Source organism: Camelus ferus, chromosome 7, assembly GCF_009834535.1.
Source record: "Camelus ferus isolate YT-003-E chromosome 7, BCGSAC_Cfer_1.0, whole genome shotgun sequence".
Classification (NCBI taxonomy): Eukaryota; Metazoa; Chordata; class Mammalia; order Artiodactyla; family Camelidae; genus Camelus; species Camelus ferus.
Window position 1 is genome coordinate 60,224,110 of NC_045702.1, and position 13,729 is coordinate 60,237,838.

Sequence of the window (13,729 nt, forward strand, 5' to 3'; positions counted from 1 at the left end):
TCAGAAGAGTGAAATGCTGATACCAGTGTGCTTAATAAACATAATTCATTATGCATAATAAATATAATTATTAGTTCTTAATAAATGTTAGCTTTCATTAAACTATAAAATTGAGAGTCCCTTTCATGTCTACAAACTAATTCCAAAGCAGGCTCAGTCATCTCTAGAGTAGACATTCTGCTGAAGGGATGGCAAGACTGTGTCTGTGTGACACCATTCACCTCTCCTGCAGGCTTAAAGATCAGACTTCTGATCTTTTTCACTCAGTCTCCCAGGAAGCCACTCCCAGTGCACTGATGTTCACACCAGGCATGGAAAATTATCCACCCCTCTTGCTTGCTTTCTTTGCTGTCACTCCAAGATCTCAAACAAACTTGGACTAGGATGAGATAGCTAGGGCTGTAGAAGGAAGCTCAGATTGAGGATCAGAGGCCATTAGCCTAAAGCCTGAAGCCTCAAACGAGCTTGAGTTACTTGGAGATTTCAGACCCAGCTGCTCTTTGAGTCCCCATTATCCTGCTGACTACCCGGTTCTCCACATGACGCCCTAGGACACAGGCTCACCTTATGGAATTGTGGAGGGTATATTCGAGCAGCCCCATGGTTCAACAGCAGCTGGTAGCAGATCTCGGGCTGGGCGGCAGGTCGCACGGAGGTGACCTTCAGCACATACTGGATGGCAGCACAGCCATTGATATCCATGAGGTTGGCTTCGGCGCCAGCCTCCAGCATCATGTGCATGAGCACGTGGTCGCAGTTCCAAGCCGCCTTGTGCAGTGGAGATTTAAAGTCGTCGTCCCTGGCGTTGACCTCGGCCTTGTAGTCCAGCAGCATGCGGCAGATGAGGTGGTGGTCCCTGCTGTACTCCTGCTCTTTAAAGCGGAGGGCCCAGTAGGTAGCGATGGCTAGTGGAGTCTCCATGTGGGCGTTCACACTGTCCACTACGGCCCCGTGCTCCACGTAGAAGGCCACCAGCTCCGGGAGGCCGAAGTGAGCAGCCGTGTGCAAGGGTGTCTCCTCATCCTGGTTGTTGGTCTTCATGTTCACGTTTGCCCCTGGAAAGGGAGATGGAGAAAGGCAATTACTTAAACAGATTTTGCCATTATTCCCATGTTTCATTCCTTAAACGGGCCTTTTCTCACTGCTTCTCTTGCAGCCTCGCCCGCTGTACACCATCCATTTTTCCTAAATTCCATTTCTGGTCCCCAGGGAAGCCACTCCTTTGAAACAACAATGCCAACTCCTGGACAATCAGAAAATGTTCAGGGGCAGAGGACAGAGAACAAAGGACTTCAGCTGGAAGGCAGAAGCACTGAGGGTTGAGTTAAGAGTTCTTACCCTCAGGTGGATTTGCAAATACAAATGGATTCCAATAACCAAATACTTTTATCAATAGAATAAAAAATTCATTAAAAATAAAGGTTATATTACAATCTTTGAAGCTCATACACGATGACTGCTAAAAGTCATCAATTTCTTGAGATTGTCTTCAAAATGGCGGGGTTTTCTCTCTTTCAAAGTAGCTAAACCTAAAAGTTTGATCCAAAGGAACTTTAGTGGTATAGAAACTGTTCAGCCCTCTAACTGAAAACTGACAGTGCTAAGCCACCTTAAGTCTATGAAGCTCCCTTGGCACACAACTGGGGCAAAAACAAAAACCACAAACACTCTAACCATCAAACTAAAGTTTATATTTTGAAACAAAAGAGGTAAGAAGCTGGTAAAACAGAAATACTCATTCACCGAAAGAAAGACAATGATTAGAGACTGTAACATGTTTGATTTATGATTGACAATACCTATTTCAAAATATAATTTTTTAGTGCTTGGAAATCTCCTTAGAAATTATTTAATCCAACCCACTTATCCAACAGACTAGGGACCTGAAATAAATTTTATTTTTCTGATAAGGAAGTTAAGTATTAGAACGGTCAACTTGAGAAGCTGAAATTTTCCTTTTCAGCCTAATTTAATTGGGATGAATCAAATGACCTCAGGAGGCCTACTCTATAATCAGTTCTACTGGAAAATTTATAGCTACTTCAAGTAGAAATCTGGAAAGACATTATTATTATTATTGTTATTATGCCAGCAACTAACACTTATTAAGCACTTACCATGCATAACATTCTGAGCTAAATGCCTTTCATATATTGCCTCATGGAATCTGCCCAACAACCCTTTGCAGTAGGTGCAATTTTTATCCTAATTTTGCAGATGAAGAAATTTGCACTTAGAGAGGCAAATTAACTACACCAAGCTAAGAAGCAATAGAACAGGGTTGAAAGCAGAGAGCCTGGCTTCAAAATCTCTTACCATGGTGCTATTCTACCACATTATTTTTGTAAAAAAAAATTTTATACTTTGCTCTCTTTGGGTATTTGAAAACATTGAAAGTAGTAGAGAAACCAAGGTGCATTTTGTTAATTTAAAAATCTGTTCTCTATGTATTACTCCTTTATACCCTTTTTTATGACATCCTCCGATCATATGGAACATATTTGAGAAAGGCGAGACTGCTACAAGCAAGCCCAGTGTCCTCTACAAAATCAACCCACCAGTGAGGCTTTTGAGAGCACATTGCTCTGTAAACTCTGAGGCTGTCTCTCCCCCTAACTTGCAGGAAGCAGAATTATAACCAAAGATCATCCCTCACAACAACCTGTCATCTGTGTTCATCAGTATTCCGCCACAGAGAGGTTCTGGGTCAGAGCTCCTTTCAGGTCAGCCCTTCTTTGCTCTGGAGTGAAACAGAATGAAGAATGTCTTCCCAGAAGCCAAATGCAGGGTCGCTTCAGACGCTGGAGAATTTCCAGCAAGGAAGGGAATCAAAGGGTCAGGATGAAAATTTTACAGGCCAACTTGGAACAAACCACATCCTTTATTTTTTAATGTACTTTGAGATTTACAACTGATCCTTGACCTCTTGCTATGTACAACTAGAAATGCTGCATAGTTTCCTTTCCTGAATAGGAGATATTTATTCTTATATTTGAATTGTGTCTTTGAGTGTAACTTTCCCAGGGACTACATAAAGTAGGACGATGTGACTACTTTTTTATTTTAGATTTTGTGATTTATTCAAGAAATTAGAGATCATACATAGAAATTCTTGGGAACTTAGAAAAGTACTTTTTAATGTGAAAATATGTTTCAGTTTCCTAGGACTGCAGTAACAAAAGTACCACCAACTAGGTGGCTTAAAACAACAGAAATTTATTCATGGTTCTGGAGACTGGAAGTCTGAAATTAAGGGTGGCTCCTTCTCAGAGTTTTAAGGGAGAATCTATTTCATGCCTCCTTCCTAGCTTCTGCTGATTGTCAGCAATCCTTGTGTGATAGAAAAGAACAAATCTAACTCCATATTAGATCTGACTGAAATAGCACTCACCAGTATGTAGTTATACATTTTTTAAATTTGTCTTGCTATTTTGGAAGTAAAAAATAATCTGTCCTTTTAAATATAAATGTATTTGATTATTAGAGATTGAGTACTTTGTAATTATTAACTAGTGGTATAGCTTCTTCAGTTAATTGTCCAAATTTTTGTCCTTTTATACTTTGAAGCCTTTCAGTGTTTACATTTATATGAGCCCTTCATTAAATTAATATTTAAGCCTATGCTCTCATAATTGCTATATATTTTTAACCAGTTTATTTTTATTTTTCTTTAATACAATAATTTTGACTATATATGGTCTAATTCTTCCTTTGTTCTTTTGTTGTTGTTTTTTTTCATTTTGTTTTTTTGGTATTGGAATGTTCCACTCCCCTCAGTTTGCATAACTATCCAGATTAACTGTAATTTAACATTCAAAAATTTTTTAAAATGTTTAACATTTAATTCATGTGGTACTTACTGTGGTGTACTCATCAACTTAGGAAGAATTGATATTCTTACAGTATAGAGGCTTTCCATGTAGAAACATGGCCTGTTTCTCTAAATGGTTTTCTTTACATTTCTGTAAACTATACTTCCACAAAATTTGCAGCAATTTTCATTCTAGGGGAGAAGGGTAAATTATTTCTGGTGTAAAGTAACTTTTAATGAGAAAGGCTCTTCATGAACCTTCTAATGTATACAAGATGTACTCCAGAAGTAGTCTGAAATGGTAGCAAATGAGACAAAGAAAAATTTTAATCTTCATTGCTGGATAAAGAACAAGGACTTTTCAGATTTCATCTGTGGGCAAAAGAGACAGAGACTTGTGTGCACTGAGAATAGGATGAAGGGAGGACACAGGATAAGAATTGCACAAAAAGAGTGGGAGCTGGCCACAGAAATGGGCCAAGGGAAGGGATATTCCTGAAACCAGGTTTACAAGGGACTCAGTGCCCATCGGTATTAAATATTTTCTGTTCTCCCACACTCCCATAATGATAGTCTCATTTCATTACCTCCTAACAGGTAGAATCAATTTAATGAATCCTAGTTATGACACCTCACAATGCCTTATCCCTCCCCCTCCCCAAATAAAATTAACCTGCCGCCAAGTGCCCATTTACTGGCTTAGCTGATCTTTCGTGATCAGTCATCATGTGGCTCCCTCTGCTGGGCTTTGCAACTCCCTACAGGCTACAAGTTGGCCCTCAGAAATCTCCTCCAAGGCATTCACATTCCCCCAAGTTCTATCATCTCAAAAGCTACTTGAGAGTGGGGGCAGGTTGCTGTCACTGCAGAAACTGTCACCTCTCCCTCTTCCCAGAGTCATGGAACCCACACCTCCACTTCATCCCAACCCCCCGCCCCAGCCTCCCTCCCTATAATGGGCTTGATTTCTTGCACAGCCTGTGTGTAAGTTGGGAGGTCACCGGTGAGATGGAGGGCCAGGCCAGAGCAGGGCTTTTCAGCCTTTTCAGATGTGCCTTTCCTATTCTGCAGTGAAATCCACAGATGCTATCATCTCCCTTCATACATAATCTTTTAAAAAATATTTATTTTATATAATATAAAAATTTAAATATAATAAGTATATTATTATATTTACTGCCTAGTTAACATGTAAAGGCAAAAAATGCAAGAATTATATAACTACATAGTTTTTATTGTTACAAATGATATAAATAAATTGCAATGATGTAGTATGAAATTCAGTATGTTAGTAACTATCCTAGATGACATGATGAAACGCTGATTTGCTTAAACCCATATATAGAACCCTAGCAGCCACACTGTGGAACTGACAGGTTATCTTGTATTCTGACACCACAAATGTCATTGCCATAATGAATGGTATTTCAAAATGAGGAAAAAGATCTTGGTCCAGTCTTGCCTTAGCATAGCTGCATTCCTGAAAATGTCCATATTTATTTACAGTTCAAAAGTATTTTGAGTTTATATATAAAATGGAATTAAGTTAGAAATCTACTATGTTACTACATCTAAATATCTATTATTACATCAGCACTAATCTAAGATTTTTTTTTTTACAAATTATGAAAGAATTCAAAAATACAGAAAATATAACAGACATCTATATACCACTTACCATATTTGACAAATATTAACCTTTGCCATATTCACTTTGGTTTTCTTTTTTCCAAGATAAAATTTTATAGAAAAAACTCAGCTCATTTCTCCTTTCTTCCCTCCCTTTCTTTCTTTTCAGAGATAATGATTCTAAGGTTGATTTTTGTCATTCCCTTGTAAATTTTCATTCTTTTATCACTCATATATGTATCCATAAACAACATATATACTATCATTTTATGTTCTTAAAAACTATGTAAGTGGTACTGATTTTTACAACCTGTTTTTATCAGTCACATTATGTCTTTGAGCAGAGAGCTGATTTTTTCATTTCAACTGCTGAATAGAATTACAGTGCATACTTAAACTACAGTTTAGCAATTCCTCTACTAAATACAGTTAAGTTTTTAAGCTTTTTCATAATAACAAACACCTTTCAAATTGTACAGGAGCTTCTTTAGCGAGAGAAATTGAATTACTGGGTAGTAGTATATGAACATTTTCAACTATATTAAATTATACCTATCAGTGGTTATCTCAGTTTATATGTCAATCAGTAGAGTTTAAAGGTTCAAAGTCTTTTCCAACACTTGTTACTGTCACACTGTTTAATGTTTGCCAATTAGATGGTATAAAATGGTATTTCGATTTAATCTGCATTCACCTGGTTACCAGTAGAGTGTTTTCTCATATGTTTACAGGCAACAAGATTTCCACCTACGTGAATTGTCTAATAGCCTCTGCCTATTTTCCATTGGGTTGTTTGTGCTTTACTTATTTATTTTTCAGGCTATAAATAAGATCATTATGGAGAAAATGAAAAAACTTTATTGAAGGCAAAGGACTTAAATGGAAAGTTCTGTTATGTTCATCGATAGAAAGATTCAATATTGTATGGATGGCAATTCTTCCTGAACTTATCAATTCAATGCAATTCACATATTTTTTACAAAATTTTCATAGAGTAAGAACAAATCAATTTTGGGAAAAAGGAGTATAAGAATGAGAAAGAAAGAAGAGACGATGAAGAAGGGGTATTTACCCTTCCAGATAGCCAAGCAAACTATAATTAACACCATTGGTGGGAATGTAAATTGATGCAGCTACTATGGAAAACTATGGAGGTTCCTCAATAAACTAAAAATAGAGCTACCGTATGATCCAGTAATTCCACTCCTGGGTATTTATCAGAAGAAAAATGAAAACACTAATTCAAAAAGATACATGAATCCCAATTTTCAGAGCAGTACTATATACAATAGCCAAGATATGGAAACAACCCAAGGGTACACCACCAAATGAGTAGATAAAAAGATGTGGTATATATATTATACATGTATACATATATAATATATGTATATGGAATATTACTTGGCCATAAAAAAGAATGAAATTTTGTCAATTGCAACAACATGGATGGACCTGGAGGGTATTATGCTTAGTAAAATAAGTCAGACAGAGAAAGACAAATACTTTATATTATCATTTATATGTGGAATCAAAAAAATACAAGAAAGTAGTGAATATAACAAAACAGAAACAGACTTACAAATATAGAGAAAAAAACTGGTGGCTACCAGTGGAGAGGGAACAGGAGATGGGCAAAATAGGGGTAGGGGATTAAGAAGTACAAACTAACATGTACAAAAAAATTAAGCTACGAGGAAATATTGCACAACACAGGGAATATGTGCTATACCTAATATAGCTATATAAAATATAGCTATTTTAATAGCTATAAATGGAGTATCACTTTTAAAAATTGAGAATCACTATGTTGTGCACCTTATATAACATTGTAAACTTACATAATATTGTAAATCAACTATACTTACATTTTTTAAAATGCGGTATTGATGCATGGAGAATGAAATATAATGCACAGCCTAGAAACAAATCTACTTACAGAAAGCATCTGGAATGACAGATGGGGCAGTACCAATCAGTGGAGAAATAAATAAATGGACTATTTAATAATAGCAATGGGACCAAATACTAACAATGTTTTAAAAGCACAAACTAGATCTTGCGTGTGTGTGTTAAATTTCAGGTAAATAAAGGCAAATGAAAAGCTCAACAATAAAATTCTAAAATAAAATTGTAGCAGTTGAGATTAGAGGGGAATAAGCAGCTCTCCATACTCAGTCACTATGTTTACAGAATACCCTCTCAGCTTATTAACTTCGATGGAGACAGTTTTATCTAAGACTTCTATTAGGTCTGTTAGATCCAAGCCTCCTATTAGATCTGAAACAGTAGGGTGCTATCTTCTTGAATCCTACACTTTCTGACTTTCCCTCCACCAATTTACCTTGTGTGTATTACCTCCGGTAAACCTGAGTTTGCAGTGTTGATTGTTTTCACTTCTCTGTTCAGTCTTTCAGCAGGCGAGAAGAGAGGTAGGGACCAGCTGAACAACGGCTGATGTTGTGTTTTGTTTCTGCTTTCTTTGTGCCTAACTTCCTTAAACATTCTGCATTACAGAGCCCACCACCTGTGTCAGGGGAACACTCTCAACATTTGAATTATTCCTTGACTTGGGGCCTTATGATTTGATATGATGCTCCAGCATAAATGTCTCTGGGAAGTGGTTTGTCTCATTCCTACATTTAAGTGGTCTCTTTTCCTCATCTTCAGTCCAGCCCCTTTCACGAAACTCTACATTGGAAGAGCAAAATGAGGAATCTTACCTTGTTTTCTGGGTTCTCTAGGGGTTCTGACTTTCCTTTAAGCCACCTACACCTTTGGTCCCAACTAGCCTAACACTGAACATTTCATCCACTCTCTGTAATGCTTTCTTTGATAATAGGGATCAAGTATTGATCTCAAGATGAATCAACATCTCAAGTTGAAACCGCAAGCATAATGTTGGACTTTTTCAGTCATCTAAGAAGTCGGCGTTTTGTTCCTTCCCCTGAACCATTCCATTTTAATATTGATACTTTTTAAAGTTTGTGGTAAGCAGTTAAAATATTACCTTGATTTTAGTACTGACAGCCTGTTTGATACTCTTTTAAAACATTTTAATCCGGTATAATTGTAATAGAAAAAAACTCCCACACATAAACAAAAAAGAAAATACTCTTTTTACTGTTTTAATCTTATGTCTTTTTGGGGGGGGGTGGGAGGCTTTTGCCACCATCTTTCCTTGAAGATTTGCCTAATTTTCTTTTGCACTTACATATCCTGATCTATCTTTTACTTCTACATTTGTTTCTAATTTTTTTGTTTTTATCTTTTTACCCAGTAATAGAGGATGACTTTTAATAAGTAATTTAAATAAACTTTTGTCATCGAGCAGCTATACATCTTTAAGTAGCACTGTCCACATGAGTGCCAGGCACTGGGAACCAGTATACAGGAATATGCATTCTCTATTTTCATAGACACATCTGCTTATCAAAAACCACATTTATGCCATATCTTCCTCTTGGATTAACTTATCTTAGTTCTTCAAAGCTGCTTTTATTAAATAATAAGGCACATGTTTTAAAAAAAAATCAAAGGAATAGAAGAACTTGGTTGACAATTTCCTAGAATGGATGAATTTACAAAGCCCCCTCTTTTAACTATGTCTGTTTTTAGACCTTTTGGCAGTTATCTCTCTAACTCCAGCTAATGTATTTATTTATCTATTTATTACCAAATTTAGATAGTATTTTTTACTTTCTGATATAAAAGCTAAGTTATTGTTTATTTATACTAAATCTCCTTTCAATATTTGATATTTTCACCATGTTTTAATTCTCCTGCTGAAATATTAAAACTTTATTACACTTAAGTCTCTACCCATGTATTTATTACATTATCTCTTATGAAATGAGAATATCCCCAAGCTATTTTCCTCCTGTACTTACACACCTCATTTCGGACAGCTATGATTTACATTGTCAAAGTTGTTAAGATTGTAATATTTTGTCCTACAACCTCAATCTAGTCTTCCATGTTTCGTCCATGGTTAATTACAAAATTTTCTGAATAAACAGCATTTAAATTATTATGATGTGGAAGCTGGGTTCTCTTTGGTCTCTTACTAGAAATGCAGAAATACGATCCAGACTACAATGTGGCCAGTAATTTCCAACCAGGGTTGGCTGGCTTCACACACGGCTCCTCGTCTAGAAGGGCCTCACACTTGGTTCACTGCTTTGCTGTCACCACCGTGAAATTATTAATAATATTTTTTAATAAGAGATCCCACATTTTCATTTTTCACTGGATCCAGCAAATTTTGCAGCCTGTCCTTCCCTTAACCCACATGGGAAAAGCTAAACTGGGTGCTAGCAGCCAGTGCATGATATATCCTGAATCCCCTGCACAAAGAGAAAAGTTTTAATTTGCTATCTACCAGAAAAGGAGAAAAGGCAGGTTAGTAGCTAAAAATTCAAAATTTAAATGCTGCCTGAAAGATTCTCTCTCAGTTGGAGCATGCTGGGGTCCTACAGTGGTGAGCTGACCCATATGCTCGAGGTGGGCAGCATGGCTGAACAGGGGGTCAGTGCACGTGCCTGGAGGGCAGCACTTAATGAAAATAAGGAACTCATCCCACTGTTTATCCTACTTCTCCAAATTTATTAATTTAATCTGGGGTTAATCTTGTGTTTATTTCCAAAAATAATAAAACGGATCCTTCTAAAACAATTTTGACTATTGTTTTGATTTTGTAATCATTAAACCATGTTTTTTTAAACTGAAGTACAGTTGATTTACATTGTTGTGTTAGTTTTGGGTGTACAGCAAAGTAACTCAGTTATACATACACATACATTTTTTTCACATTCTTTTCCATTATAGGTTATTAAATATAGTTCCCTGTGCTCTACAATAGGTCCTTATTTATCTATTTTACATACAGTAATTTGTATCTGCTACGCCCAAACTCCTAATTTATCCCTCTCCCCTTCCCCTTTGGTAACAATAGTTTGTTTTCTATGTCCATAAATCTATTTCCTGTTTGTAAATAAGTTCATTTGTATCATCTTTTTAGATTACACATATAAGAGATATCATACAATGTCTTTCTCTGTCTGACTTATTTCACTTAACATGATAATCTCTAGATCTAGTCAAGGTTGCTGCAAATGGCATTCATTCTTTTTTATGGCTGAGTAATACTGCATTATATATATATGTATGTGTGTGTGTGTGTGTGTGTGTGTATAAAAATACACACCACATCTTTATCCAATCATCTGTCAATGGGCATTTAGGTTGCTTCCATGTTTTGGCTATTGTAAATAGTGCTGCTATGAATATTGGGGTGCATGTAACTTTTCAAGTCAGAGTTTTCTCTAGATATATGCCCAGAAGTAGGAATGCTGGTTCATATGGTAAGTCTATTTTTAGTTTTTAAAGGAATCTCCATATTGTTCTCCATAGTGGCTGCACCAATTTACATTCTGACCAACAGTGAAGGAAGCTTCCTTTTTGTCTACACCCTCTCCAGCATTTATTACTTGTAGACTTTTTAATGATGGCCATTCTGACTGGTGTGAGGTGATGTCTTATTGTAGTATTGATTTGCATTTCTCTAATAATTAGTGATGTTGAGCATCTTTTCATGTGCCTGTTGGCCATCTGTATATCTTCTTTACAGAAATGTATATTTAGGTCTTCTGCCCATTTTTTACTTGGGTTGTTTGTTTTTTTGATATTAAGCTGTATGAGCTGTTTGTGTACTTCGGAAATTAATCCCTTATCAATCTCATCATTTGCAAATATTTTCTCCCATTCCGTAGGTTGTCTTTTTGTTTTGTTTATGGTTTCCTTTGCTGAAAAAGCTTTTAAGTTTAATTAGGTCCCATTTGCTTATTTTTGCTTTTGTTTCCATTACTCTAGGAAATGGATCAAAAAAAATGCTGCTGCGATTTATGTTAAAGAGTGTTTTGCCTATGATTTCCTCCAGGAGTTTTGGAGTATTTGGTCTTTCATTTAGGTTTTTAATCCATTCCGAGCTTATTTTTGTATATGGTGTTAGAGAATGTTCTAATTTCATTCTTTCACATGTAGCTGTCCAGTTTTCCCAGCACCACTTCCTGAAGAGACTGTTTTTCTCCACTGTATACTCTTACCTCCTTTAATTGACCATAAGTGTGTGGGTTTATTTCTGGGCTTTCTATCCTGTTCCATGGATCTATGTGTCTATTTCTGTGCCAGTACCATACTGTTTTTTTAAACATATAGTTTTTAAAATTTATTTCTATGTACTTATCAGACTGCAGCGTTTTAAACATCTGCCGAATACAGAAGGTGGCCAAGCTAGATCCCTAGAAGAAACCTTCTTTCTTTCTGATCTTCTTATCCCTCCTCCCTTTCCCTTGCACCTGCTCCGTGGGGTTTGGAAACCATCATTACTAAGATGGATAAGAAGGAGTGGAAGTGCTAGGTGAGGGAAGAGTACACCCCCTTCCCCAGCTGTGTGCTTCCAGTCTGCAGCAGACTTGAGCAAAGGGAGAGATGAGGCTCCTCAAGTTTAAATCAAGTTTGAATTATTCGCCCTGAATGTTCAGCTTTTGAACTGAAACTGACTTGTGAGATTTAAAGTGACTGTGTAATATTTTCTTACCTAAGAGTTACCAGAGAAGACATGGATCCACCTGAGTTTTCCTCCCACAGTAAGGGAGAAAACAGACCCTCTGAATAATTTAAAGAGACACTGGAAAACAAAAATAAAATTGTTTTATGAATGCATCCCATGTATTTTGCATGATCCAGTTAACAGTTGTATGTCTAGTAAATTTTTCAGGGAGGGAAACTTTCAGCATCTCTTCTAAGAACTCAAATATTGTATACTATTTTAAAATTGTCATCATACATTAAAAATAATATTTAAAGAGTGCAGAATTCTTGGTTAATCTTCTCCACAATATTTTGTAAGTTGGTTTAACTCTTTTTCTAATACCAAACACCATGGAGAAATGAGAGCCCATCAGGTTTTTTGTTCCTTTAGGAGCAATCTACTTTTTGTTTGTCTGTTTTGTTAGTGATAATGTAAGCTTCTTTCCTTCATTTATTTATTCATTGAGGTAGAGTTGACTTACAATATTATATTTGTATCAGTTGTACAACACAGTGATTCAGTATTTCCATAGATTATACACCATACAAAGGTATTATAAAATCCTAACTATATTCCCTTTGCTATACATTACATACCTGTGACTTATTTATTTTGTAACTGTTCATTTGTACCTCTTAATCCCCTTCACCTATTTTGTCCCTTCTCCCCAGTGGTAACCACTAGTTTGTTCTCTGTATCTGTGAGTCTGTTTCTATTTTGTTATGTTTGCTTGTTTTTGTTTTTTAGATTCCACATGTAAGTGAAAACATACAGTATTTGTCTTTCTGTCTGTCTGACTTATTTCACTAAGCATCACACACACAATGGAATACTACTCAGACACAAAAATGAATGAAATCTTGCCATTTGTGATAACGTGGATGAAACTGCAGGGTATTATGCTAAGTGAAATAAGCAATCTACCCTTTATTTATTCCCTTGTTAGTATACTTTTACTATTTCTTATTGTTCAACATTGGTATTGTATTAAAGATATATCTAGGTTCAGATTATTTTTCATTTATTTTACCAGGAATCAAACCTACCCACTTAAACTCTACATAAATGTGTTCTTTTTAAGACAAAATTTTTTTCTTCTACTCTGTTTTTAAGTATTGATCATATTTGAAAAGGTGACATTTCATTATGTATTGAAAGTTATAAAATCTTTTTTTGCTTAAAATGTTCATCACCTACCAACTATGAAGTTACATTGATAAGAAAGCCCCCCTCACAATTTTTTAAACCCCAGTCCTCAAGAGCATGAGTGAAATCATTGTAAATTACTCATGGCTTTCTTTCTAACATCACCATTAAAAATTACATTTTTCTTAGAAAAAGTGCTAAAACAGGGTGAACAATAGTTAGTCTCATGGGTGACAGTGGCCTGTAATATGCGTGAGAACAGAAGAAAACATGGAGAAAATATTAACATGGGTTATAATAGTATGGATTTGAGAAGGAATTTGCTTCACTTTCTTAATTTCAGGTAGAAATTTAGAATCCTCTGCAGCTGCTTGTTGTGTCTGAGAAGCTTTCATCCTCATCAGCTTGAACTTTGCCTGCCTCAGTTCAAAATCATACTAGGTTTTGTACAGGCTTTTGTGCAGCAAAAGACAGCACATTTGTTCAGTGTTCTTTCATGAAAATATTAATAATGTCTGCTATTTTTCAAGCACTCACTAGGAGTTTTACATATA

The 13,729-nt window shown here is 36.0% G+C and overlaps 1 protein-coding gene across 3 annotated transcripts in view; it reads right to left on the reverse strand.

The window, feature by feature from the left end:
• ASB4 (ankyrin repeat and SOCS box containing 4) overlaps positions 1 to 13,729 on the reverse strand; it is a 139,313-nt gene that overhangs the window by 39,354 nt on the left and 86,230 nt on the right. For all 3 annotated transcript variants that reach the window (XM_032483977.1, XM_032483978.1, XM_006178526.3), the window contains exon 3: positions 565 to 1,055. In XM_032483977.1, coding sequence (XP_032339868.1) covers positions 565 to 1,055 — 491 coding nt within the window. The remainder of the gene's footprint in view (positions 1 to 564; positions 1,056 to 13,729) is intronic.